This window comes from Mustelus asterias, chromosome 19 (assembly GCF_964213995.1).
Source record: "Mustelus asterias chromosome 19, sMusAst1.hap1.1, whole genome shotgun sequence".
Taxonomy (NCBI): domain Eukaryota; kingdom Metazoa; phylum Chordata; class Chondrichthyes; order Carcharhiniformes; family Triakidae; genus Mustelus; species Mustelus asterias.
The window spans coordinates 47834486-47861841 of record NC_135819.1 but is presented as its reverse complement, the minus strand read 5'-3'; the positions used below and the strand labels follow the sequence as shown (position 1 = coordinate 47861841).

Sequence of the window (27356 nt, the reverse complement as noted above, 5' to 3'; positions counted from 1 at the left end):
GCCTGAGTGTGGTGACTCGGGGATTTTCACAGTAACTTCATTGCAGTGTTAATGTAAGCCTACTTGTGACAATAATAAATAAACCAATATTTATTTAAGGAAAGATGTAAATACGTTGGAAGCAGTTCAGAGAAGGTTTACTGGACTAATACCAGAAATGGATGGCGTGTCTTTAAAATCATAGAATATAGTGCAGAAGGAGGCCATTCGGCCCATTGAATCTGCATCGACCACAATCCCACCCAGGCCCTATCCCCATAGAACATAGAACAGTACAGCACAGTACAGGCCCTTCGGCCCACAATGTTGTGCCGAGCTTTATCTGAAACCAGGATCAAGCTATCCCACTCCCTATCATTCTGGTGTGCTCCATGTGCCTATCCAATAAGCGCTTAAATGTGCCTGAAGTGTCTGACTCCACTATCACTGCAGGCAGTCCATTCTACACCCCAACCACTCTCTGAGTAAAGAACCTAGCTCGGACATCCTTCCTATATCTCCCACCATGAACCCTATAGTTATGTCCCCTTGTAATAGCTCCATCCACCCGAGGAAATAGTCTTTGAACGTTCACTCTATCTATCCCCTTCATCATTTTATAAACCTCTATTAAGTCTCCCCTCAACCTCCTCCGCTCCAGAGAGAACAGCCCCAGCTCCCTCAATCTTTCCTCATAAGACCTACCCTCCAAACCAGGCAGCATCCTGGTAAATCTCCTTTGCACTCTTTCCAGCGCTTCCACATCCTTCTTATAGTGAGGTGACCAGAACTGCACACAATATTCCAAATGTGGTCTCACCAAAGTCCTGTACAGTTGCAGCATAACCCCACGGCTCTTAAACTCCAACCCCCTGTTAATAAAAGCTAACACACTATAGGCCTTCTTCACAGCTCTATCCCCTTGAGTGGCAACCTTCAGAGATCTGTGGATATGGACCCCAAGATCTCTCTGTTCCTCCACAGTCTTCAGAACCCTACCTTTGACCCTGTAATCCACATTTAAATTTGTCCTACCAAAATGAATCACCTCACATTTATCAGGGTTAAACTCCATTTGCCATTTTTCAGCCCAGCTTTGCATCCTATCTATGTCTCTTTGCAGTCTACAACAGCCCTCCACCTCATCCACGACTCCACCAATCTTGGTGTCATCAGCAAATTTACTGATCCACCCTTCAGCCCCCTCCTCTAGGTCATTAATAAAAATCACAAATAGCAGAGGACCAAGCACTGATCCCTGTGGCACTCCGCTAGCAACCTGCCTCCAGTCCGAAAATTTTCCATCCACCACCACCCTCTATCTTCAATCAGATAGCCAGTTACCTATCCAATCGGCCAACTTTCCCTCTATCCCACACCTCCTTGCTTTCATCATAAGCCGACCATGGGAGACCTTATCAAACGCCTTACTAAAATCCATGTATATGACATCAACTGCCCTACCTTCATCAACACACTTAGTTACCTCCTCAAAAAATTCTATCATATTTGTGAGGCACGACTTGCCCTTCATGAATCCGCGCTGACTATCCTGGATTAATCCGCATCTTTCTAAATGGTCGTAAATCCCATCCCTCAGGACCTTTTCCATCAACTTACCAACCACCGAAGTAAGACTAACCGGCCTATAATTACCAGGGTCATTTCTATTCCCTTTCTTAAACAGAGGAACAACATTCGCCACTCTCCAGTCCTCTGGCACCATCCCTGTGGACAGTGAGGACCCAAAGATCAAAGCCAAAGGCTCTGCAATCTCATCCCTTGCCTCCCAAAGCATCCTAGGATATATTTCATCAGGCCCAGGGGACTTATCGACCTTCAGTTTATTCAAAACTGCTAGTACATCCTCCCTCCGAACATCTACTTCCTCCAGCCTATTAGCCTGTAACCCCTTCTCTTCCTCAAAAACATGGCCCCTCTCCTTGGTGAACACTGAAGAAAAGTATTCATTCATCACCTCTCCTATCTCTACTGACTCCATACAGAAGTTCCCACTACTGTCCTTGACCGGCCCTAACCTCACCCTGGTCATTCTTTTATTCCTCACATAAGAGTAAAAAGCATTGGGGTTTTCCTTGATCCGACCCGCCAACGACTTCTCATGCCCCCTCCTAGCTCTCTTAAGCCCCTTTTTCATGCAACTCCATGCATTTACCCTAGCTAGTCCCCCTGACACTAAGGGGCAATTTAGCATGGCCAATCCACCTAACCCACATATCTTTGGAGTGTGGGAGGAAACCGGAGCACCCAGAGAAAACCCACGCAGACACGGGGGAGCACGTGCAGACTCCACACAGACAGTGATCCAAGCTGGGAATCGAACCCGGGTCACTGGCACTGTGAGGCAGCAGCACTAACCACTGTGCCACTGTGGCTGCCATGGCCTCTTATGAGGGAAAGTTTCAGAGGTTAAATTTGTATTCACTAAAATTTAGAAGAAGAAGAGGCAACTTGATCAAAACCTTTAAGATGCTGAGGGGTATTGACAGGATGGATGTGGAGAGGATGTTTCCTCTTGTGAGCAAATCTAGAACTCAGGGGTCACTGTTTAATAATCAAGGGTTGCTCATTTCAACCCTTGAAATGAGTGAATCGTGTGGAGGGCATAGAAGGTCTGCAGAGAGATTTGGACAGGCTGAGTGAGTGGGCGAGGATCTGGCAGATGGAGTATAACGTTGACAAATGCGAGGTTATTCACTTTGGAGGAAATAATAGCAAATTGGATTATTATCGTAATGGAAAAAAATTACAACATGCTACTGTGCAAAGGGACCTGGGGGTCCTTGTGCATGAGACGCAAAAACCCAGTCTGCAGGTGCAACAGGTGATCAAGAAGGCAAATGGGATGTTGGCCTATATCGCAAGGGGGATAGAATATAAAAGCAGAGATGTCTTGCTGCATCTGTACAGGGCATTGGTGAGGCCGCAGCTGGAATACTGTGTGCAGTATTGGTCCCTTTATTTGCAGAAGGATATATTGGCCTTGGAGGGAGTGCAGAGAAGGTTCACCAGGTTGATACCAGAGATGAGGGGTGTTGATTATGAGGAGAGACTGAGCAGATTGGGTTTGTACTCGTTGGAATTTAGAAGGCTGAGGGGGGATCTTATAGAGACCTATAAGATAATGAAGGGGCTGGATAGGGTAGAGGTGGAGAGATTCTTTCCACTTAGAAAGGAAGCTAGAACTAGAGGGCACAGCCTCAAAATAAAGGGGGGTCAGTTTAGGACAGAGTTGAGGAGGAACTTCTCCTCTCAGAGGGTGGTGAATCTCTGGAATTCTCTGCCCATTGAAGTGGTGGATGCTGAAGATGTTTAAATCACGGATAGATGGATTCCTGATCGGTAAGGGAATTAGGGGTTATAGGGATCAGGGGGGTAAGTGGAACTGATCCACTTCAGATCAGCCATGATCTTATTGAATGGCGGGGCAGGCTCAAGGGGTTAGATGGCCTACTCCTGCTCCTATTTCTTATGTTCTTATGTTCTTATTTCAGACACAGATGAGGGGAATTTTTTTCTACCAGAGGATGGTGAGTTTCTGGAACTCTCTTCCTCATAAGGCAGTGGAAGCAGATTATTTGAATATTTTTAAGGCAGAGCTAGATGGATTCTCTGAGGAGATGAAAGGTTATCAGGGGTAGGCAGGAGTGCAGGATTGAAGTTGCATCAGCCATGATCTTATTGATTGGTGGAGCAGGCCCAAGGGATCGAGTGGCCTACTCATAAAGTTTAACTCCGAGCCACAGTATTAGGGCAGGGGACCAAAAGTTTGGTCAAAGAGGTAAATTTTAAGGAATGTTTTCAGGAGAAAAGAAAGGTTGAGATTTTGTTAGTGATCTTCTTACAGCACATCTGACTTGTTATCATGACTTCAGTTTTTCACCTCTCCAACCTAACAGTTGATACCCCTATACCTTCTCCATTGTTGATCCTAATCCACAGTTTAATCATCTCAGATTGATTGTCCAATTCTCCCCTCATTGGTCTCCTTACCTCAAACCATTCACAAACTGCAACCAATCCAGAATGGTGACTAGTGCTGTCTGCTGCACAATGTTTAGTGCATCCATCCCATATCACATTTCTTCCTCAGCCACAGATCTTTCCTGAAAGCTTCTTCCTCATTCCCTCCATTCCATCATATCTTTGTTGAAATTCTCTGCTCAGTTTCTCTGTTCGACTCTTTCCGACCTTTAGAAGATTCCTTAACAAACCTTTCACTTTAACTCAGCCTCGGGACTCCCAGCTTTCACCTTTCTGCTTTCAGTTGTTTCTTTCTGAGAACAATGGTGGCGACACGGTGGCACAATGGTTAGCACTGCTGCCTCGCAGCGCCAGGGACCCGGGTTCAATTCCAGCCTTGGGTCACTGTCAGTGTGGAGTCTGCACATACTCCCCGTGTCTGTGTGGGTTTCCTCCGGGTGCTTTGGTTCCTTCCCACAGTCCAAAGATGTGTGAGTTAGGTTGATTGACAAAGCTAAATTGCGCATTAGTGTCAGGTGATTAGCAGGGTAAATATGTGGGGTTACAGGAATAAGGCCTGGGTGGGATTGTGGTCGGTGCAGACTCAATGGGCCGAATGGCCTTCTGCACTGTAGGGATTCTATGATTCAATGAAATGGCCACTGTGGTTGCCTTTCCTGTTGTTTCTAGTTTGCTCGTTATGGGAAAAGAAATTGTTCCGTTACTGTCTGCAGTTGCTGCTGCTCGGAGCTGTACCTTATTAAACATGCATCACGAATGATTGGGACTGGTGGACCATTGACCTGGAAATGGACTGTTGAAGCAGTAACATGGCTCAGGCTGTTTATCAAGGCCGGGTGTTATGTAACAATTAGCCTAACGCCTCATTGTCATTGTGTAGACAGCCGCAAGTTTTGGATTTGATTGAGTACGTTGCAGACTGAATAAACATCATATGGCACTGCCAGTATCAAGGGGCACATAAAATAAAAAAGACCAATTTTGGGTAAACCTGTTCAGATTTAGATGTCTGAGTGTTTTCAGGATAAAAGGAACTGACTCCAGAGCAAGAAAGGAAATCAAATCTAGCTAACAACTGAATATGTACTGAACTCATGTGAAAAAATCAAATATTTGTGATACTGTCAAAACAATCAGCTGTGGCTGAAGTTTGAATTAGATGGTGTAGGCTTTGTTTTTCAATTATACAGTGAGAAAATGTCATCTCTGGAATATTTTTGATCTGCAACCTTTAACCCTGTAAAAACTGCAGTGCAGTTAGAGTTAAAATGCAGTTCCTAATTAGTGCAAAGTACAATCGCATGATAGCTTCATAATCTCTCATGGCTGAGTACAGAAGTGATAGTTCTTGGAACAAATGGTGAGTGGGTTTGAGTCTCATTTTGTTTATTCTTCACAGGATGTGGGCATCACTGGCTAGACCAGCGTATGTTGCCCATCCTAATTGTCCTTGAGAAGGTGCTGGTGAGTCACTTCCTTGAGCCGCTGTAGTCCCTGTGATGTAGGTACGCCCACAGTGCTGTTAGGGAGGGCGTTCCACAATTTTGAATTAGCAACAATGATGAAATGATATATTCATCATTTCCAGGTCAAGAGTGTGTGTGACCTGGAAGGGAAGTTGCTGCGATGCAGCTGTTGCTTAGTTTAACACTGTTGGCCAATGATGCATCTTTTCTTAGTTGAGAAGGTGGTGTTATGGTTCAGATAAGAAACTCAAAAGTGTTTCATGAAGTCTACCTGGATCATAAGTTTTGCACCTTGAATTTGGCTGGGATAAGCCTGATATGTTTCACCTTAGGGGTATGATTCAAATGACCCACTAGGGAGCTTTTATCAAACACAGTTTATTTATGAATATAATTAACGTATAGTAAGAATATTAGCAAAACTATTATCAATTACATACAAAACAAAACAACCACACTAATGTATAACCCTCAACAAATATATCTAAGATGTTACAATCAAACCAATCCCATAAACAAAATCCTTCCACAGGTTTAACACAGCAAAGACTAATACTCACGTGATACTGGAATTGAGTCCTTTGGATGAATGCTGCAGTTCTCTTGATACACTCAAAACAAGTTTGAAGTCAGAACAGCTTCCCAGTTCACCAGGGAGAGACACTGCAGGAAGGCAAGAAGTCTTGCTTTCAGCTAATCAGCAGAACTTCCAAAACCCAGGGAGAGTAAGAGAGAGACACTGCTTTGCAATTTGATGTCCCTTCTAAAACTAAACCCTGCTGCCAGCCAAAAACAGAAAATAAAACCTTGAATTCCCTAGGGAGGAAAAAAAAATGACCAGAACCCACGACCTTCCTCCTAATAATGTGGGGCCATAAATCAACCTAGAATAAAAACAAACAAACCCCATTAAAAAAACCGTGAAGGAGCAATAAAAGGACTCGTACAGACAGCCCAGCAACAATGAGAGCTGAGGCTGTGAGACCTGCCGATAACATGATTTTTAAAAAATCTCTTAAAGGTACTCTAATGACACAGTGGACATTAATTTTTCATATAAGATCATGTTGGTGTTCGCACTCCCTGGCTGAGGGAGGTGTGGAGATGCAGTGGACACTTGCATGGAAAAATGAGAGCTCTGCAAAATGAACTTTATTTTCTTGCTTTTCAGAACATTGTGTGTGTGTGTGTATTCTGTTCAACTAGTATCCCTGCACTCTCTGACATCGATTGAGTCCCAGTTGTGCATCACCTCTATTTTAAAATTCTTATCCTTGTGTTCAAATCCCTCCTTGGTCACTGGCCTCTCTTTCTTTGTCATCTCTTTCAACACTATAATTCTGAGATTTTTCTTGAGAAAATCCTACAACTGCAACTCTCCAACAACATAGGTAAGACGAGGAAAGAGGTTTTGCTCAGAGAGTTTGAGGAGCTGGGTGCTCAATGAGAAAGCAGAACCTCAAAGTTAATAATCTTTGGATTATTACCTGAGCCACGTGTGAATTGGCTGAGGGTAAATAAAATGAAAGAGGTGAATGCGTGGCTGAAAGATTGGTGTATGTTTCGATTCATGGGGCATTGGCATCAGTACTGAGGGAAGTGGGAGCTATACCGTTGGGAGGGTCTTCACTTGATCTGCGTTGGGGCCACTGTTCTGGCAAGTCTTATAACTGAGGAAGTAGAGAGAACTTTAAACTAACTGGAGGAGGGAAAAGGATTGTGTTGGAGAAGATTAAATAAATGAAAGGGAAATTACAAGGCAACAGATCAAGGTAGCAATAAAAGTAATGATAATCAGGGTATGGCAGGAAAGCACAGTGATTGCAAATTGAAGATGTGCCAGCAGACAGGGCAGAGCTCACAGAAACAATAAAAGCTGAATAAAGTGCTCTGTATCTGAATACCCGCAGCACTCACAATAAAACAGATGAATTGTCAGCTCAAATAGAAATTTATATGTATGACCTGATAGCTATTGCACGTTAGACGTGATGACAAAAGTGGGACCTGAATATCCAAGAGTAAATGACACACAGCAAGGGGAGGAAGCTGGGAAAGACGGTGGGGTAGCTCAGTTAATTGAAGAGGGCATTAGTACTGTAGTGAGATGATCTTGGTTCGAAAGGTCAAAACGTAAAATCATTTTGGGTAGAGCTAAGAAACCATAAGGGGCAGAAAATGTTGCTGGGAATTGTACGTAGGCCACCAAATAGCAGTGATAATGTAAATCACAGTACAAATCAGGGAATTAGGGGTGTGTGTATAACAAGGATAATATAGAAATTGTGGAAGACTTCAGTCTACATATACACTTGGTAAACCTAATTACTATTAATGTTGTGGAGGGCTGATTCTTGGAATGTGTCTACCTGATTTTCTGGAACAGTGCGTTAAGGAGCCATCTAGGGAATGGGCTATTTTAGATCATAGGATCACAACAGTGCAGAAGGAGGTCATTTAACCCATTGAGCCTGCACCGACAACAACCCCACCCAGGCTCCATCCTCACAATCCCACACATTTACCCTGCTAATCTCCTGCTTACCCTGCTAATATTGTGCCATGAAAAAGGACTAATTAATCTTGTTGTAAAGCAACCTTTAGGAAAGAATGATCATAATATAATAACATTTTACCTTAAGTTTGAAAGTGACATCATTCAACCAGAGACTCGGGCCGAAATCCTACCACCTTGCCCATCCCGGAATCGGGTCAGACGAAGTTCCCAGAACGGAAATCTCCGTTGTCCTCAGGCGGGAATTTACGATCTCACCTGAGCGAAGCCGTAAAATCCCACCCTTGGGTCTTAATTCGAAACAAAGGCAACTATGAGAGTATGAGGAGAAAATTGCCTTCAGTCGTTAGGGAAACTATATTAAAAGTCATAACAGTAGACAGGCAATGGCTAATATTTAAATAACTAATGCATAGTTTCCAATAAAAGTACATTAATGTACAAGAACCCAGCAAGGAAAATGTTCCAACCATGGCTAACAAAATAAATCTATGATTGCATCAGATCATAGGAAAAGGCGTGTAAAGTTGCTGTAAAAATGGTAAACCTGAGAATTGGGAGCATTTTAGAATTCTGCAAAGGTGGACCAAAAAAAATTAAGAGGACCAAAAAATAAAGTTCTTGATTCAATCATTCCTTGTTAATGTAGTTGGAATACAAAATGCTGCAGTGGGTTTGATAGTTTATGCTTCTGCTATTTTTTTTATTCATTCATGGGACATGGGCGTCATTGGCTGACCAGCATTTATTGCCCAACATTTATTGCCCAACCCTAGTTGCCCTTGAAGGACAGTTGCGAGTCACAGGTAGGCCAGACCAGCTGAGGACGGCAGATTTTCTTCCCTAAAGGACACTAGTGAACCAGATGGGCTTTTCCAACAATGAACAATGGTTTCATGGTCATATTCCAGATATTTTTTATCAAATTCCTCCAGCTGCCATGGCAGGATTCGAACCTGGGTCCCCAGAACATTAGCTGAGTTTCTGGATTAATAGTCTAATGATAATACCACTAGGCCATCGCCTCCCCACTGAGGCACTATGCATGTGCCTGTTTCTAAGTTGGAGAAAGCACTTTGGGCCCAGGTCTGCTCTCAATGTCGTTCTTGAGCTGATTGACAGTGGTTTCCAGGTGTAAACTGGTGAAAAGTGGATGTTGCTCCATGTGTCCTTGGGAAAACGCTTGCAGTGTGTTGCGCCTTCTTTGGCAAGCCCAGATTTGTATGGAGAAATGCAGGCCCAAGCATGCATTGTGATACTTAAATAAAATGATTCTCATGTTCACTGGATCCCATGTTGTTCTGTTTCACGTCTAAATATGTCAAGAGTAATTTTTTTAAAATGGTAATGTGACTCATCTTGCCTCACAGCGAAAATTAACCTTTCTGTTCTTTTGTTCAGCCCAATATTGGCAGGTTAGGTATTCCTCATGGACCATCAGGGGAAAAGGTTGCAGTGGTTACTGTTGATGACTGTGATACTGCCGTATCTGTGCGATTTGGAAGCCGTATTGGAAACTATTCATGCGCTGCTCAGGGAACACAGACCGGATCAAAGAAGTAAGATCAAATAATTTACTACATAAATATTTCATCAATTTGGTCTAATACAAATTCGCCAGGCTTATTCAAAGGAAAATGCACCATTTTGGTTAACATTACAAATGACGGTGCCTAGTAGAAATTAATTTAGAAAAAGAATTAAAATTCATCTGTCCATGATCAATTCATCTGTCCATGGTTTGCTGTGTCAATACCTGTCGCTGGGTTGGAGACATGTTCCCAGTTCTGTCAGTGATGCTGTATAACGAACTACACACAAAGAGATGTAAGGCCCAACCCTGGTGACTCTCCCTCTGACCCTCTCCCCCCTCTATGGAGCAGCATCGAATATCTGAAACAGTGAGATCTAACCATGGTAATTTGACAGCTTGAAGACCTAGGGTGGAAATTTCCCGTCCCGCCCGCCATGGGAACCATAGCAGGCGGGACAGAAAATTCGGCAGACCATGCACAGATCCGTTGACTTCGGGCGGGAATTTCCAGTCGTGCGGCTGGAAAATCTCGCCCACAGTGTGCAACCTGACTCTGCAGATCCCACCTCCATCCCCTGCTTTTTAGATTTTTGTTTTTAAAAGATCAATAATTTTAACAGGGCAGTTTAGAGTCAATCACATTGCTGTGTCTCTGGAGTCACATGTAGGCCCGACCAGGTCAGGACGGCAGATTTCCTTCCATAAAGGACATTAGTGAACCAGATAGGTTTTTCCAACAATTGACAATGGCTTCACGGTCATCAGTAGATTCTTAATTCCAGATATTTTTTATTGAATTTAAATTCCACCATCAGCCGTGGCGGGATTCGAACCTGGGTCCCCAGAACATTAGCTGAGTTTCTGGATTAATAGTCTAGCAATAATAACATTAGGCCATCACCTTCCCTATATAATTAATATATTCTTTAAAAATTAAGGGCAAAAGTAAATATTCTGCTTCAGTTTACTTGATGAACAAATCCTTACCCATGCCATTCACATGTCAAAAATTATTACCAGGCAGTATAAGAGCGAGAGCATAATTTTCTTAACCCTTTTTGACAAGTTTCTCTCTCACACGTATTGATTCTTGCTGAATTATGGTTCAGCAAGAATCGAGGACACTTCACTAGTTCAACTCAGGTCCCCGTTCTCCAGATGTGAAGGACAGCCAGCTTTCCCGACTTAAAGAACATCAGATCCAAAGGTAGCCCTGTCCTTTCCCGATGACCATTCAGTTACTGCCATTATGCATCATTGAAAGAACTATAGCTATCATTCTGATGAAATGACTACCTGTATTTTTGAACTCTCTACATTGTTTATGCTCTCTGTCCTCTTTCCCCAATACCCGGCCCAGGCACTGACATGAAGAGTTTGTCATGATGTTGAGAAGCCGGCATTGGACTGGAATGGGTACAGTAAGAAGTCTCACAACACCAGGTTAAAGTCCAACAGGTTTATTTAGAATCACAAGCTTTCGGACCCCTGCTCCTTCATCAGTTGAGTGCACCTGATGAAGGAGCAGCGCTCCGAAAGCTCGTGATTCCAAATAAACCTGTTGGACTCTAACCTGGTGTTGTGAGACTTCGTACTACGAAGAGTTTGTGTTGAGGATAATACTATCTGTTTGCCTTCTTCAGGTCTTTAGATTTGACTGGCCCTTTACTGCTTGGAGGTGTCCCCAATCTACCTGAAGACTTCCCGGTGCGCAATCGTGAGTTTGTGGGATGTATGAGAAACTTGACCATTGATAACAAGCAACTTGATATGGCGAGTTTCATAGCCAATAATGGCACACTTGCAGGTAAGTAATCAGAACTTGCACTCTGCAAAATTACCCCTGTCTCAGTGTGAAATCATAACTGGTGAGGAGAAACACATCCAACCAGTAACATGCTGTTGCACGACTGATATCATTCTCACGGAGACGGACATGTCATTTAAAACTTTTAGATAGTTTGTTGTCTAATTATTTGTTTGAAGAGCAAAGGCATATCATTCATTTTATTTTTATCGTGTGTGCATAATTTGAATTTTTAATTTATTAACTCGATTATGGGCATTCTAAGTGATAGCTTTGATTGTCAGCAAGTAGGGTTCAATTAACAGTGAATACAATTTATAAATTCAAATATTAGAGGAGGAAATATCAGGAGGAATGGTCTTTCAGCTCCAGGATTATTAACTTGTGGAATAAGATCCAAGGTAGGGGCTTTGAATGGAATAGTGTAACTAGATTAAAGAGGAAAGTCCAAGTACTTTTGAAGAGAAAGTTGAGGGATTATGATGACCTGACTGGATCTGAAATCACTGGAGAGGCAGGTTTGGCCAAATGACCATTCCTGTGCTTTAAAAGCTCTTGTGTTCTTTTGGGACATGTGCACGTCAACTCCTCAGAATATTTTAATAATAGTCGTAATAGAACAGCAAGGCAGGAAATGAATATATTAGCTGAGCTGGTGTCCTCAAGGAAGAACTAGTTTAGAAAAAGAAAACTTGGTGAATATGGGGCAGCACGGTAGCACAGTGGTTAGCACTGCTGCCTCACAGCGCCAGAGACACGAGTTCAATTCCCGGCTTAGGTCACTGTCTGTGTGGAGTTTGCACATTCTCTTTGTGTCTGCGTGGGTTTCCTCCGGGTGCTCCGGTTTCCGTCCACATTCCAAAGATGTGAGGGTTAGGTGGATTGACCATGCTAAATTGCCCCTCAGTGTCAGGGGGACTAGCTAGGGTAAATGCATGGGGTTATGGGGATAGGGCCTGGGTGCGATTGTGGCCGATGGAGACTCGATGGGCCGAATGGCCTCCATCTGCACTGTAGGATTCTATGATCTATGATTTTCTCTCAAACGTTGCCTGGGGTAGAAATGTGTTTTGACGGTAGTGAATAAGAGGTGGTTTTGCATGGAATTTGAGTGTTAGTCGCCGTGACTAAAGGACAGACAATGGGGACCCCCAACCCCCGTAGACAAGCTTTTTCCACTCCCATGTCTCTTGCCACAGATTTACACTTCTGTTATTGCTGTTGACAACATGTCATTTTCTACATCTGAGATAGAATCACGATCATTTCCTGTGAATGCTGCGGCGGGGGGGGAACCTTGCATTTCCAGAGCTCTTCCACATTGGAAAGAGGAGAAATAGATGGGCACCAAGTCACAGGGAAAGTCCAGGTAGAATGGAATTATTGGCAGGGCTGAAAGAATGATTGTAAGCACCGATTCATTTTCTCATCTGCAGGATGTGCAGCTAAAAAGAACTTCTGTGATGTAAACATATGTCAAAATGGCGGACAGTGTGTGAACAAATGGAATACGTACAGTTGTGAATGTCCTTTGCGATTTGGTGGCAAGAACTGTGAGCAAGGTGAGTGATTTTACTCCTCCAGGAATAAGAGGGAAAAACGGGGTGCTTGCTTTAGCTTAATGTGAATCTAAACTCAGATCTGACCTGGGCCAGGGCTATATCACTCACAACATGGACAAGTGGCACCAGAGAATTGGTCAACCTACAGGTTGACTGATCTGATCCAATGGTTGGCTGTAGTACCAGTGAGCTGGTCAACTTGGCATGAACTGGTCCCGTGAACATTTAGTTCAGCTCTACAGTATTTCCTGTCTTTTTGCTAATAGTTTGTATTGTTTATACAACCACAAACCATGTTTTTTGTTTACACCCAATCCCTAAACCACTCCTTGCCTCTCTACACTGAAATGAGGCAGGGTCAAATTATTTTAGCTGCTTGGTATGGTTCACAGACATAGAAAGAGAGGCTGGTTAGGCTGGGGTTGTTTTCCTTAGAGCAGAGAAGGCTGAGGGTGGACCTGATTGAGGTGTACAAAATCATGAGGGACGTAGATAGGAAGATCCCTTTTGTAAAGGGATCAATAATTGGGGACACAGATTTAAGGGAAGAGTCAGGAGATTTAGAGGGGATTTGGGGAAAGGTTTTTTCACCCAGAGGATGGTGGAAATCTGGAACTCTTTGCCTGAAAGAGTGGTGGAGGCAAGAACCCTCAACATTTAAGAAGCATTTAGATGAGCACTTGAAACGCCGTAGCATTCAAGGCTATGGATCCAAGTGCGGACAAATGGGATTAGAACAGGGAGGTGCATGATGGGCCAAATGGCCTTTTTTCATGCTGTAAAACTCTATAGAACCATAGAAAATTACAGCTCAGAAACAGGCCTTTTGGCCCTTCTTGTCTGTGCCGAACCATTTTATGCCTAGTCCCACTGACCTGCACTTGGACCATATCCCTCCACACCCCTCTCATCCATGAACCCGTCCAAGTTTTTCTTAAATGTTAAAAGTGACCCCGCATTTACCACTTTATCCGGCACCTCATTCCACACTCCCACTACTCTCTGAGTGAAGAAGCCCCTCCTAATATTCCCTTTAAACTTTTCTCCTTTCACCCTTAACCCATGCCCTCTGGTTTTTTTCTCCCCTAGCCTCAGCGGAAAAAGCCTGCTTGCATTCACTCTATCAATACCCATCAAAATCTTATACACCTCTATCAAATCTCCCCTCAATCTTCTACGCTCCAGGGAATAAAGTCCCAACCTATTCAATCTCTCTCTGTAACTCAGCTTCTCAAGTCCCAGCAACATCCTTGTGAACCTACTCTGCACTCTTTCAATCTTATTTACATCCTTCCTGTAACTAGGTGACCAAAACTGTACACAATACTCCAAATTCGGCCTCACCAATGCCTTATATAACCTTACCATAACACTCCAACTTTTATACTCGATACTCCGATTTATAAAGGCCAGTGGGCGGGATTTTCTAGCCTTGCTCGGCCTGAAACTGTAAAATCCCACCCCAGGTCAACGCACCTTCCTATTGGTCTGCCCCTTACCCGCTTCGATTCCTGTGGCGGGCGGGCGGGCGGTACAGTTCTGGCCTATTTCTCTATCGCCGGAATCTTGCTGCTGTTCACACCGGCAGGATCCTATGGTCCTGCTGACGGCACACCCCCGCCGTGGGTTTCCCGGTGGAGAGGGGTACGTTCTACGGGAATCCACGCCGCCAGCGTGTGGAGCACCGGCTCTGGCCGCCGCAAAACAGCCCGCAAAGGGGGAGGAAAAACCCTCCCAATATCCGCAAAGATCAAATCTCAAAAGCACTCCAAAAATGGATGGACATTGAAAGCACTTCCCAACAAATCTCCAGGATACTTAATTAACTTCTCTGTCACGCCGCCAGGATATTCTAATAAAAATAATTCATGAGGCTGAAATTTAAGTCATGCATATTCAATTGCTGAGAATTCAATTTTTAATTTTAATAGCTTAGTTCTAAGATACAATTTGCCTAACATTTAACAAAATAAATTGTACTCTTGTAATGAAGCTATTCTCCACTTTGTGTTTTCTTACATTTTAAGATCGTTAGGTATTAAAAGGATCATCAGTGGAGCTAATACTTTCCATAAATCAGTGAAGCCAGCTCCTGCAGCCACTACCTGTAATTTGATGCACTTAATTGGCCAGTTTAAATCATTCATTCCAGTTCAGTTACTGGAGATGGTCGGCCTCAGGATTGCAGCCTTTCTGTAAATGATGTTTCAGCTTCGGGGCCAATTCTTATCCTCACGGACAAAAACATTAAACCGCCAATTTAGATTAGGGACTTAGAATCCTAGATAGAATAGAATCCCTGCAATGCAGAAGGAGGCCATTCGGCCCATTGAGTCTGCACCAACCACAATCCCACCCTGGCCCTATCCCCATAACCCCATGCATTTACCCTAGCTAGTCCCCCTGACACTAAGGGGTAATTTAGCATGGCCAGTCCACCTAACGTCTTTGGACTGTGGGAGGAAACCAGAGCACCTGGAGGAAACCCACGTAGACTCGGGGAGAATGTGCAGACTCCACACAGACAGTGACCCAAGCCAGGAATTGAACCCGGATCCCTGGTGCTGCGAGGCAGCAGTGTTAACCACTGTGCCACCGTGCCGCCCCTTGATTTTGAAAAGCTGGTAATTTTGTTAAAACAGCAGACAAAAGCAATTTTATTTGAACGACTCTGTGAACCCAAGTCAAGGACGTACAGTGTGGGGGATGAACTAATGGTTCACTAGGATTCTCTGTTTCTGTGATTAGCTTCCTGACAGTTTCTTGTGATTGGCTTCCTGTGTTACTGTCACACAAGTCACCTGCCCCAGAGTTATCAACATCAGCAAAACACTGGGAGTCCATCTGATCATCACAAAGTGAGATACAGATTCCAGAAACATTTAAACAGTTGGGTTAGATTTCGGAGCGTGATACATCAAAATAAGTCTTTTTTTTCATTAAGAGTGTTGCTTATTCCAGCTCCAGTTAACTAGATCTTGATACTGTGGCACTTCATTTCATAACAAAACCAGGTATTAGCATTATATGTTCCACCATGTCGTTATGACTGGCTTACGGCCATAAATCAAATACTGTCATGTTCGAGACAGCAGTATTCCCAGTAAAGTTGAAGTTGTAAAATAAAGGCTGAGCAGAAGTTATAGAAATGCTGTTTCCATCCCTTCATTTCTCTGCACTGAGCTTTTAGTCTCTTTTATTTGACCTTCTTCAAGCTAATGTTCTTCTCAATGCTTCTAACCATCCACGTGGCTGATAGTTGTTAAGATTTACGGACAGGCCAGGTCACAGACACACGCAGTCACTTCCTGAATATGCTCAATGTGTCAATGTTTCCTCCAAAAGAAACCTTTCAATTGTCAAAATGTGGATTAAAATTTTTACGAGGTGTAATACAAAACCCTTTTGGTTGTATCAGTTACTTAAAAAAGGCAACATAACTGAGTTGAAAGATATTTGGATGTTTTGGAAAGTGTTTTAGTGGGTTTTGCGTCAGAGAATGCATTATCTCTGCTCTTCTGCTCTCACTATCAATACAAAACACTTCTGCACCAAGCGCCGTCTAGGTCAGATGCAAAATGAAGGCCCCTTTCGTCTGTCCAACTTTGTCCTTTATTTCCAATCCCATAAGAGTAACAGCTACCACACCATCTGGAAATTCATTTCTCGCCTGCTATGGTCCCCAAGTTTGCAGAGCCATAATCCCAGCGGTTATATTGGGTGGGATTCTCCAATATCGATCGTTCCCGCCCCATTGCCAGTGAGAATGGAGAATTTGGTGCTCAGCATTCACTGCAGCTGCACTGGCAAATCTCAGCCATGAACGGGGTCGGAGGTTACCGGCGATTATGTCTGCCAGTGTCCTTTAATGCTGGCATAACCTATTGATGTACAATCTGTGGGAGGCCTGCTGGGTGTCCGTGACAATGGAAGCATCTTAAATGCATACCTGGACCTGGCTTCCTGCTGCTGTCTCGCTTCATTATAGACCTATCTGCATTCTTCTGGGAGGTTAGCATCTTATGTATTTTTCTTTTCACTGGGAACACTACTGATGCCTGGAAAATGGGAGTTGCCACACATGGAGTCCCTATTCCCTATAATATGAAGAAGTTCATTTGGGGCACCTATGGTAGCAAGATCCGGCACTTTATCCTGGGCCTTCTGCTGAGCTCCTGTTCCTCTGAACCAGCCGTTGTAGGTCAAAACCCCATCTTGGCCACTTTTTAAAATTCATTTATGGGACATGGACATCGTTGGCTGGCCAGCATTTATTGCCCATCCCTACTTGCCCGAGGGCAGTTGAGAGTCAACCATATTGCTGTGGCTCTGGAGTTACGTGTAGGCCAGACCAGGAAGGATGGCAGATTTCCTTCCCTAAAGGAACCAGATGGGTTTTTCCGACAATGGTTTCATGGTCATCTGTAGATTCTTAATTCCAGGTATTTTTATTGAATTCAAATTCCACCATGTGCTGTGGCAGGATTCGAATCCGAGTCCTCAGAACATTAGCTGAGTTTCTGGATTAATAGTCTAGCGATAATACCACTAGGCCATCACCTCCCCGTCACCTCAGAGGCTCTTTAATGCTTAAAGTATATGGTGAAAATTAACTCCACTGTGTCTCCCCCCCACTCCCTAGACTGGTGTTCAAACATTAATATTGTCATTTTACACAGAAAATAGGAGCAGAAAAAGGCCATTTGCCCTTTGAGCCTGTTCGCCATTCAGTATGATCATGGTTGATCCTCTATCTCAGCACCATACTCCCCCACTCTCCCCATAGCCCTTGATGCCATTAGAGTCTAGAAATCTATCTATTTCCTTATTAAATACCAAGAATAAAAGGGGAATAAACTGAATATCTGCATCCCTGCACATTACGAACTTCATCAATCATTACACTCACTGCCTGAGTCTGGTGGGCAATCTGACATTGGTACAACTTCAGAATTAAAGGGGTTTAAAATGTATCCAGAGAACCCGGAGTTGCAGTTTTAGCATTGACAGCATGGATACATTTCTGAAGTAATACAATAGTTGACCCTTGATTTTATCTGTTAGGTTATAAGAGGAAAGTTGCTGTTGTGGTTGGTTCTACTCTTTCTGCTGTTTCTACCCAGCACTGTTTAGAAGTTCAGATCCCTGTGGAGGGTGAGCGGTACAGATGCCACTCCTGCCCTGACTGCAGTCAGTAGCTTCATCCTCCTGGGTAAAAAAATGTGTAATTAGCATGGCGCCTTTCACACCTTCTTCACAATGACAGAGTACGAAATCTCAACGGTCTGCATCTTAAAACGAGATTAACATGATAATTATTCTAGCAAATGATTCATTTGTCTTTCTATCTAATTATATTGTTTATGGCTGTTACCACTTTACAAGCTGCAAATTACTTAAGTAGAGGCCAATTATATCAAAGTGCATCATCTGAGAATACTATACAGTGTCAGCCAATTCTGTTTTCTTTATAATTACAGTGGTAATTGATGTTATTCTCAAATATTCTTTCTGACCCTGGCTAAATCATGGCAGCTTTTCCCTCTTAATTTACCTTTTGTGCTTAAAAAAATAATCCTCTTTTCAAATGAAGGGGAAAGGGCCAGCAAAGCTCCATATGAGAAAAAACTGAATGTGAGTGGAACTGGCTGCTTTGGTCAGTGGTAGACAAAGCAACACATCGGGCTTACCTGATTTAACCTGTACTGACCTCTACCACTGTGTGGGACAGAAAATTACTGCAATACTGTTAATTGGGAGAGATACAAGTGCACTTGAGGATTGCTAGGGCACCCACCACTGTTATAAAGCACTACCGTCTGCAATGAAGAAGATATATTTTTTTTGCAAGGATCCCACTGTGGCAGACACTGGGGAAAAAATAATCTGTCACAAATCAAAAGTACATTTGCTCTAAGCAGCGACTGTCCCCTTTAACTGTAATTTTGTGTCTGTGGTTACAGCTGTCATTATTACAAAGAGTACTTTTTCTCAACAAAAGAGTAGGTTCTGCTATTTGTATCTCCCCATGTCACTGTTATCACTATATACCCTATTGGACTTGCACAGTCCTATGAGTCATGCCACATACAGAGTGTCAACTCCAGGAGTTAAATTATGAGGACAGATTGCATAGATGAGGTTTCAATTCCCTTGAGTATTAAAGATCAAGGATGGATCTAATTGAGGAGTTTGAGGTGATTAAAAGTTTGTGTGCACACACAAACACTGGAGATCAAAGTAGGAGTAGACCAGATGGCCTGTTAATCCTGCTTCACCATCCAATATGAACATTATTGATCCTGGACATCAACTCCATTTTCTTGCCCACTCCACATATCTCTTAATTTCCTGAGAGATCAATAATCTGTTTATCTCATCCTTAATTATGTTCAACAGTGGAGTATCCGCAACCCTCTGGGGTAGAGAATTCCAAAGGCTCGCAATCCCAAGGGCAACACAGTGGCACAGTGGTTAACACTGCTGCCTCACAGTGCCAGGGACTCAGATTCGATTCCTGGCTTGGGTCACTGTCTGTGCGGAGTTTGCACGTTCTTCCTTTGTCTGTGTGGGTTTCCTCCGGATGCTCCGGTTTCCTCCCACAGTCCAAAAGACGTGCTAGTTAGGCGCATTGGCCATTCTAAATTCTGCTTCAGTGTACCCGAACAGGCACCAGAGTGTGGCAACTAGGGGATTTTCATAGTAACTTCATTGCAGTGTTAATGTAGGCCTATTTGTGACACTAATAATAAAATAAATAATATAACTTTGAGTCAAGAAATTTCACTCATCTCAATCCAAAACCTTGTCCTGAGACTGTGTCTCTTTGTTTTCGATTCCCCAGCCAGCAGAAACAATCTCTGGCTCTATCCTGTCAAGCCCCATCAGAATCTTGCATGTTCAATGAGATCACCTCTCATTCTTCCAAGCTCCAGAGAATATAGACCCAATCTACTCGGTCTTTCATCAAAGACAAACCTCTCATCCCAGGGAGAATCAAGTGATCCTTCACTGTAGTGCCTCCAATGCCTCCAATCCTTCCTTAAATATGGAGATCAAAATTTCACAGCGTGTTCCAGCATGGTCTCATCAAAGCTGTGTACAATAGCAGCAAGACTTTTTTATTCTTGTTCTCCAATCCCCTTGCAATAAAGGCTGACACGCCTGTTATGATGGCCGCATAGGGCACGGGGGATCATCACTTTATCTCCCCGTGGGCTTTGTGGAGTATGAACTCCCTTACTGAGCAAGTGGAGGTTCGCCTAATTGGAAATGAGCGGTGCGGGGATAAAGCCAGTTGCTTTAACCCAGACCCGTATTCTGTAGATCCTGGGGTATCGACTTGCATGTTGCAAGTCACGGGTGTGGCTCTTTCGTTGTTGTCAATAAAGGGTTTTTGGTATGGAAAATGGCCTTGGTGGAATAATTACAATGCCATTTGCGTTTCTGATTGCTTGCTGTACCTGCATGCTAACTTTGTGCTCCTTATACAAGCACAGCCAGGTTTCTCTGAACATCAACATTTCCAAGTTTCAAGCCTTTGAAAAATACTTTATTTTTCTATTTGTACAACCAAAGTGAATAACCCCTCACTCCCCCACGTTATAGTCCATCTGTTCTTTGTTGCCCACTCACTGAACATACCTGTCTGCATCTCGTTGCAGTCTCTTTGTGTCCTCTGCGCAGTTTACATTTCCACCTATCTTTGTATCATCAGAAAACCTAGTCTGGATAAGACCAGCTAATCTCATTAATTGGGTTGTCTGGGAAACATTCTCCCAAAAGCTGAGGCTAGATCAGCTGAAAAATTTGAAGCTGAGATGAGGAGGCAATGGCCTGGTGGTATTATTGCTAGACTATCAATCCAGATGTATGTTATGTACTGGGACCCGGGTTCGAAACCCGCCACGGCAGATGTGGAATTTGGATTCACAAAATAAATCTGGAATTAGGAATCTACTGATAACCATGAAACCATTGTCGATTGTCGGAAAAGGCCATCTGATTCATTAATGTCCTTTAGGGAGGGAAATCTGTCGTCCTTACCTGGTCTGGCCTACATGTGAGTCCAGAGCCACAGCAATGTGATTGACTCTCGACTGCCCTCCAAGGGCACCTAGGGATGGGCAATATATACTGGCCAGCCAACAATGCCCATGTCATATGAATGAATTAAAAAGAAAGGATAGGTTTTTGCTCAGTAAGTATGTTAAGAAACGATGATGGGCAAATGGATTTGAGAAACTGGTCAGACTTGACCTAATCGAATGACAGAATAGGCTTAAGGTGCTGAATGGTCTACTCCTATTCCCATGTTCCTCTAGTTTCATAAATAAGGTAACATAATTCCATAAAGTAATTTTGGTCAACATAAAGGGCTAATTTGATTCAAGACCTTTATTGTGTTTGCCATTGCAATAAAAATAGTTTGACATTAATTTACTGTTCATTATTTTGTTGTACAGGAATCGGACCACTTTACACTAATGCTAATGCTGGTATTTTCTCTCTCTCTCCAGTGATGCCCAACTCGCAGCGTTTTAAGGGCAGCAGTTTAATCACTTGGGCTGACCTCGACATCACCATCTCCGTGCCCTGGTACATTGGCCTGATGTTCCGCACGAGGAAAGCCAATGGATTCCTTGTGCAGGCAAATGCTGGGACTTCCTCCAAAATTAACATTCAGGTGAGTACCTGTCCTGAAACACCACGCATTGGATAATGTATTATTCGCGCTGCTGAACTCAAAACAATGGGTTACAATCTTAATTTGGGTGTGGCAGCATTATTTCTGTATGCATTAGCAGTGGAATGTGTTACCGTTTATCTAATCATCACTTCCCACCTGTTTCAGAGTCGGGACTTACAGGTACTGCTGATTTTTGTTGATTTTTTTAAAATGATATTATTGCCATGTTAATTCATTTTAGAAGTTTTCTTAAGTTTGACAGTGACCGTGTATCCAAACTGAGGAGCTCTCCAATCTAATGAAATAAATCAGTCGATAAGGCAAGGATAGATACATTTTTGAACAGTAAAGGAATTAAGGGCTACGGGTGAGTAAGTGGAGCTGAGTCCATGGAAATGTCAGCCATGATCTTATTGATTGGCGGAGCAGGCTCGAGGGGCCAGATGGCCTATTCCTGCTCCTAGTTCTTACGTTCGCAATATTTACTTTGGGCTATTGAATAAAATGTCTTTTTGAAAGTAAACTTGTCTGCTATCTTTGGCAGCAGGTCTGGGTCTCCACCCTGCAGAGTCATGAGTTTGGTGGGTTATTCTGATTTGGTAATCATTTATGACTCTGTAGCTAGTGGGGACTGTAATAATATTTAGAAAATAAACACTCTGAAACTTTTACTGACATCCCCAGCACTAAGCAGCTGTAAAATTATCAGTGGATGTTCATGGTATTTCTCTCTAGAAGCTGACAAGTATAAGCTGGCTTCATGCCTACATTTCCTCAGTGGGGGAGTACAATCAAACTTGAAATAGCACACATGTCTTTCTTTTGGTATGAACGTTATGAATAACTCTGGTACTCTTCCTGTTCCATCCTCGGCAGATAACTGATAGTAACTTACAGTTTGAAGTGCACAACAAACACGGATTAAAAGCCAAACTGAGGCTGACTCGGACACGGGTCAATGATGGAGACTGGCACCATTTACTGATTGAGATAAAGAGTATGAAAGATGGCAAGGACATCAAATACTTGGCTGTCCTGTCTTTGGATTATGGAATGTACCAGGTAACTCGTACAAGGGGGGGATTTCTGTTTTCCTTGGCACCCTCCAGTGATCAGTTTGGAATGGTTTAATTGTGGCGAAGCAAACAAAGCTGGAATTATTACTCAACAGCTGAATATTTCCTCTGCCAGTTCATTGGATTTGCTTGGGAGATTCCTGCGATTTCTTTGATCAAATTTGATTTTTGTATTTCTATTTGGTCATTTTTCTGGGTATTTGAGAAAACCAACCTGTAAAACAATAAAGCATGATAGCACAGTGGTTAGCACTCCTGCCTCACAGTGCTAGGGACCCAGATTCAATTCCACCCTGTCTGTGTGGATATTGCATGTTCTCTCCGTGTCTGTGTGGGTTTCCTCTGGGTGTTCCAGTTTCCTCCCACAGTCCAAAGATGTGTGGATTAGGTGGATTGGCCGTGCTAAATTGACCCTAATGTCGGGGAGCTGAGCAGGGTAAATGTGTGGGGCTACAGGAATAGAGTCTGGGTGGGATTTTGTCGGCACAGACTCAATGGGCTGAATAGCCTCCTTCTGTACTATGATCCTAGCTTTAAATATTTGGCAATATTGAGAGATTCCACTTGTGGTATGGAATCCCATTACATCATGGATATGAGAGAGAGAAAGCTGTAACACAGTGGCATTAATTCATCCACCTACACTTATCACAAACTCCAAACCAGCGCTTCCCAAATTATTTTTTCAATGTGACCCCAGGAGCCAACAAGAGCAATAAAGCAGCATATAACATTCAGTGTATAATCATTAAAGTTTACATATTATAGATCAATATATAACACCCCATTTAAATGAAAATCTGTGTTCATCTGGCAGTATGGATACTTCAGTAGCAAGCAATAAAAGAACTACACAAAGCAAATCAAAGAAAAAGGTTGAATAAAGAAACCTCATTGCACCAACTTTCGGACAACGCCCTGGGCCACGCAAGCTCCCCACCATCCCCATCTGCTTTCTATTTATACCGGGTCAGCTGACCACGATATCATTTTGCCATTGGTTACATTATAACAATTTGTGTGTTTAAAGTAATTTGTAAAAATGTTATAATTCCTCATGTTTCAGTCAAACTCTTCATAATCACTGGTGACAGAAGACAGTGAAGTCCATTCTTCTCCCACTCCCACAACACAGTAATCAGCACCCCCCCACCCAACCCCCGCCAACACTCTCCTTGCACAGACTGTAATCAGACCCTTCTCTCTCCCCTCTCCACCCACACAACACAGTAATCAGCCTCCCTCTCACCTCCGCAATCGCTGAGTTCAGCCCCTGTCCACCACACACAGTAATTAGCCCCTGTTCCACTGCTTGCCCTGACCACCCACTCCACTCCCCTCCCCCTCCCCTTGCTGGTGCCTGTGCAGCACAGTCATCAACCTGCAGTAAGGAGACTGTCGAAGAGGCAGACAGGAGCAGAAACACAGTGAAGTTTGAAGCCACCACATCACCTTTCTGGCTCAGCTGCATGGGCACCGTTCCTTTCCCCTGCACTCAGTCAGTGATTGAGTTACACTTGCCTGCCTCTGCTTGTGCCAAGTCACCCCAAGCCCACTCGGTACTTGCTGGTCGATGTGCTTCCTGAGGTTTAAGGGCTCTTTGGGCTCACTGTTCACCCCTTTGCTGTTTGGCAGCGTCAGTTCAGTGTGCGCTGGGCTGTCTGCGCAGTCGCCACGGAAGGGGGGTGGGGGAGGTGCTCGTGACCCCATATGCTGCATATCTTCAACCCCATCAGGGGTTGCACTCCTCAGTTTAGGAATTTCTGCACTAAACCATCCGTGAAACCTCACAATTGGAACGGTATAGTTTTGCTGTATATCTAGAGACTATATTGCAATGTTTATAATATTTCACATATTTAATTATAAGATTTATAACTTGCCATTACCCTCACATTGCTCTTCTGTTCTGAGCCCCTTGTCTCTTTTTGTTGGTTTTCCTTTTCGTCTTGTCTCTTTTTGATATCTTTCTACCTCCTTCTCTGGTTATTGTTCCCTTCTTTCTTCTTTAATTTTTCTGTTTGCTCTCTTTTTCTCGTCTTGTGAAATGGAGATGATGAAAACAATATTAGAATTACTGCGGTGCAGAAGGAGGCCATTCGGCCCATCGAGTCTGCACCGACAACAATCCCACCCAGGCCCTATTCCAGTAACCCCACATATTTACTCTGCTAATCCCCTGACACGAAGGGTCAATTTAGCATGGCCAATCCTCCTAAGCTGCACATCTTTGGAGTGTGGGAGGAAACGAGAGCACCCGGAGGAAACCCACGCAGACACGGGGAGAACATGCAAACTCCGCACAGATAGTCACCCGAGGCCAGAATTGAACCCGGGTCCTTGGCTCTGTGAGGCAGCAGTGCTAACCATCATGCCACCGCACCACCCGTAACATGTTCATGTTTTGTCCCAGAGTAGTTAGTTGAGTGGCTGAAAGGCTTCCGAGGAGGCCGTGCCTACATTGTTAGCCCTTCACAATCTTGGCTCTCACATCCGAAATTAGCCACGGTTTCAAAATCCCCTCCCTCCCCCGGCGTCCTCCCAAGGAATACCCATCTCTGCGTAAGATGTCAAACCCAACAAGGGAAAGAAAGATTTTAAAATGGCGCCTTACTGAGCAAAACTGACAAATACAGGAAGCAACATGTAGGAAAAAGAACATGTATCAAAATTGGCATAAACTGATCTTCCTTCCTTAAAAAGCAGCCAATCTCTGCTGTGATTTCTTCATGCTCATTTTATGGGTGATGGGATTTTAATTTCTTAAAAATGGAAATTATTATAAACACCAAAAAATGTGTAAATATTAATATATGAATATTTTTTCAATATTTTAAATTTTAGTACTGTTATTGGAGATTGCAGCATCATTATTTGGCCTCAAATGATGTCTCATAAGTGTAGGGATGTGAAAAGAATTCCTCAGGATTTTCTGAGCTCTTTTATTCGAGGCCCATCAGCAAAATTTAGCGTTGTTGATCAAGACACAAAGACTTGGTCGCCGGATCCATTTAAGGAGATAGTGCAGCATTGGGAAGCACAGTCGGACTACGATCGTTTCCAAGATGGTCTGCCTGAAGCAGTTGAGGCTTCCTCAATGTTTTTAAGGCAAAAATAGATACATTTTTGAACAGTAAAGGAATTAAGGGTTATGGTGAGCGGGCGGGTAAGTGAAGCTGAGTCCACGAAAAGATCAGCCATGACCTTATTGAATGGCAGAACAGGCTCAAGGGACCAAATGGCCTACTCCTGGCTCCTTGGTATTTTCTTATGTTCTCTTGTGTGACTCCATCGCGGAGCTGTTAACACTAAAGATGCTGCAGCCACATCCTAACTCTCATCTGCACAAATTCACAATTCAAAACCCATGCAAAGATGCTCCTTTGGAATGTGTGCTTGTCCTGATGATAAAGTTAGTCACAATCAGGATTTTGATGGTCTAGAACTTGCTTCGAAATAAGTGTTTTTTGTTTGGGAGTCGTAGTGACTCATGCAATGAATGAACACACTGGAAATATTCCTACAAATTGAGGGTAAGAGCAGATCAGGCAAAATGATGCTAATTAGCATTTGTAACTAATTAAAAACTGGGACGGTCGTGAGACATTTGCACCTTCATTTGATTTGAACTGCACTCCCATTTTGTCAGAGATTAATAATGGGGAGGATGTTTTTCTGTTGAGTCAACCCAATCTCTTCCCCCCCCACCCCCCCCCAACGAGCGTTTAAAACCCCACCCATTGTTTATAATATCAGAGGATGAGCATCTAATCCATTTGTATAGCAACCCTTTGTCCGCTATCACTGATCTAAGGCCATTAGACACAGGAGCAAAAGTAGGCCATTCAGCCCGTTGAATCTGCTCCGCCATTCAATGAGATCATGACTGATCTGATCTGAAATTTCTCCATTTATCATTTTCTGAGTATGTTAAAAGACAAAAAGAATGCCACGTGAATGTATTGAACATTCGTCATGTACCTGGATGAGTACTTGGCATGTCATAACATTCAAGACTATGGGCCAAGTGCTGGTAAATGAGATTAGGTGGGCGGTCAGATGTTTCTCACATGTCAGTGCAGACTTGATGGGCTGAAGGGCCTCTTTCGTATTGCATGATTCTAGGAAGATCTGTCAGTGTGTTTGTGGGGCTTTAATATTTGACTATGTTTTATTGCAGGGCACTGTAGAAATTGGTAATGAATTACCAGGATTAAAATTGAGAAACATCTATGTTGGGAGCCTCCCTGAAGATGTGGGCACAAAGCAGCAAGGATTCTTTGGCTGTATGCAGGTAAGGAGCGAAGGAACACTGAGGGCCATTCTTTTCCTTTACTGTGGCGACTTGGATTTGATTTGACATGCAACCCAATTGTTTTCATCCTGACATGAAGTTGTATATTTTCCACCAATGCTGCACTCCGAAGACACCTTTCCAGTAGGACTTGACTTTTGCCCATCACAAGAGATGTACATTTCCTTGACCCTTATTTATCTTCTGGCCTTCTGGATCATATGAAAATTGGAGGCTGGATGCCTGGACCTCTTTGAGGAAGTTGTGCTGGCCTAGGGGCAGCGTTTGGCTGCAGGAACCCAATCCATTGTTCCAGACACTGCCTGGCACCAAATTTAAATTCTGTGCCCTTCCACCACCATTACAGGGCTGCCTGCCTGGGACTATCAGCTGCTGCTTACATCCAGCATTGTAAAGATGGAAATCCCT

The 27356-nt window shown here is 43.4% G+C and overlaps 1 protein-coding gene across 6 annotated transcripts in view; it reads left to right on the top strand.

The window, feature by feature from the left end:
• Positions 1-27356, top strand: part of celsr1a (cadherin EGF LAG seven-pass G-type receptor 1a) — a 324635-nt gene that overhangs the window by 234305 nt on the left and 62974 nt on the right. For all 6 annotated transcript variants that reach the window (XM_078235521.1, XM_078235523.1, XM_078235517.1 and 3 more), the window contains exons 7-12: positions 9367-9524; positions 11143-11306; positions 12743-12868; positions 21388-21554; positions 22434-22619; positions 26814-26927. In XM_078235521.1, coding sequence (XP_078091647.1) covers positions 9367-9524; positions 11143-11306; positions 12743-12868; positions 21388-21554; positions 22434-22619; positions 26814-26927 — 915 coding nt within the window. The remainder of the gene's footprint in view (positions 1-9366; positions 9525-11142; positions 11307-12742; positions 12869-21387; positions 21555-22433; positions 22620-26813; positions 26928-27356) is intronic.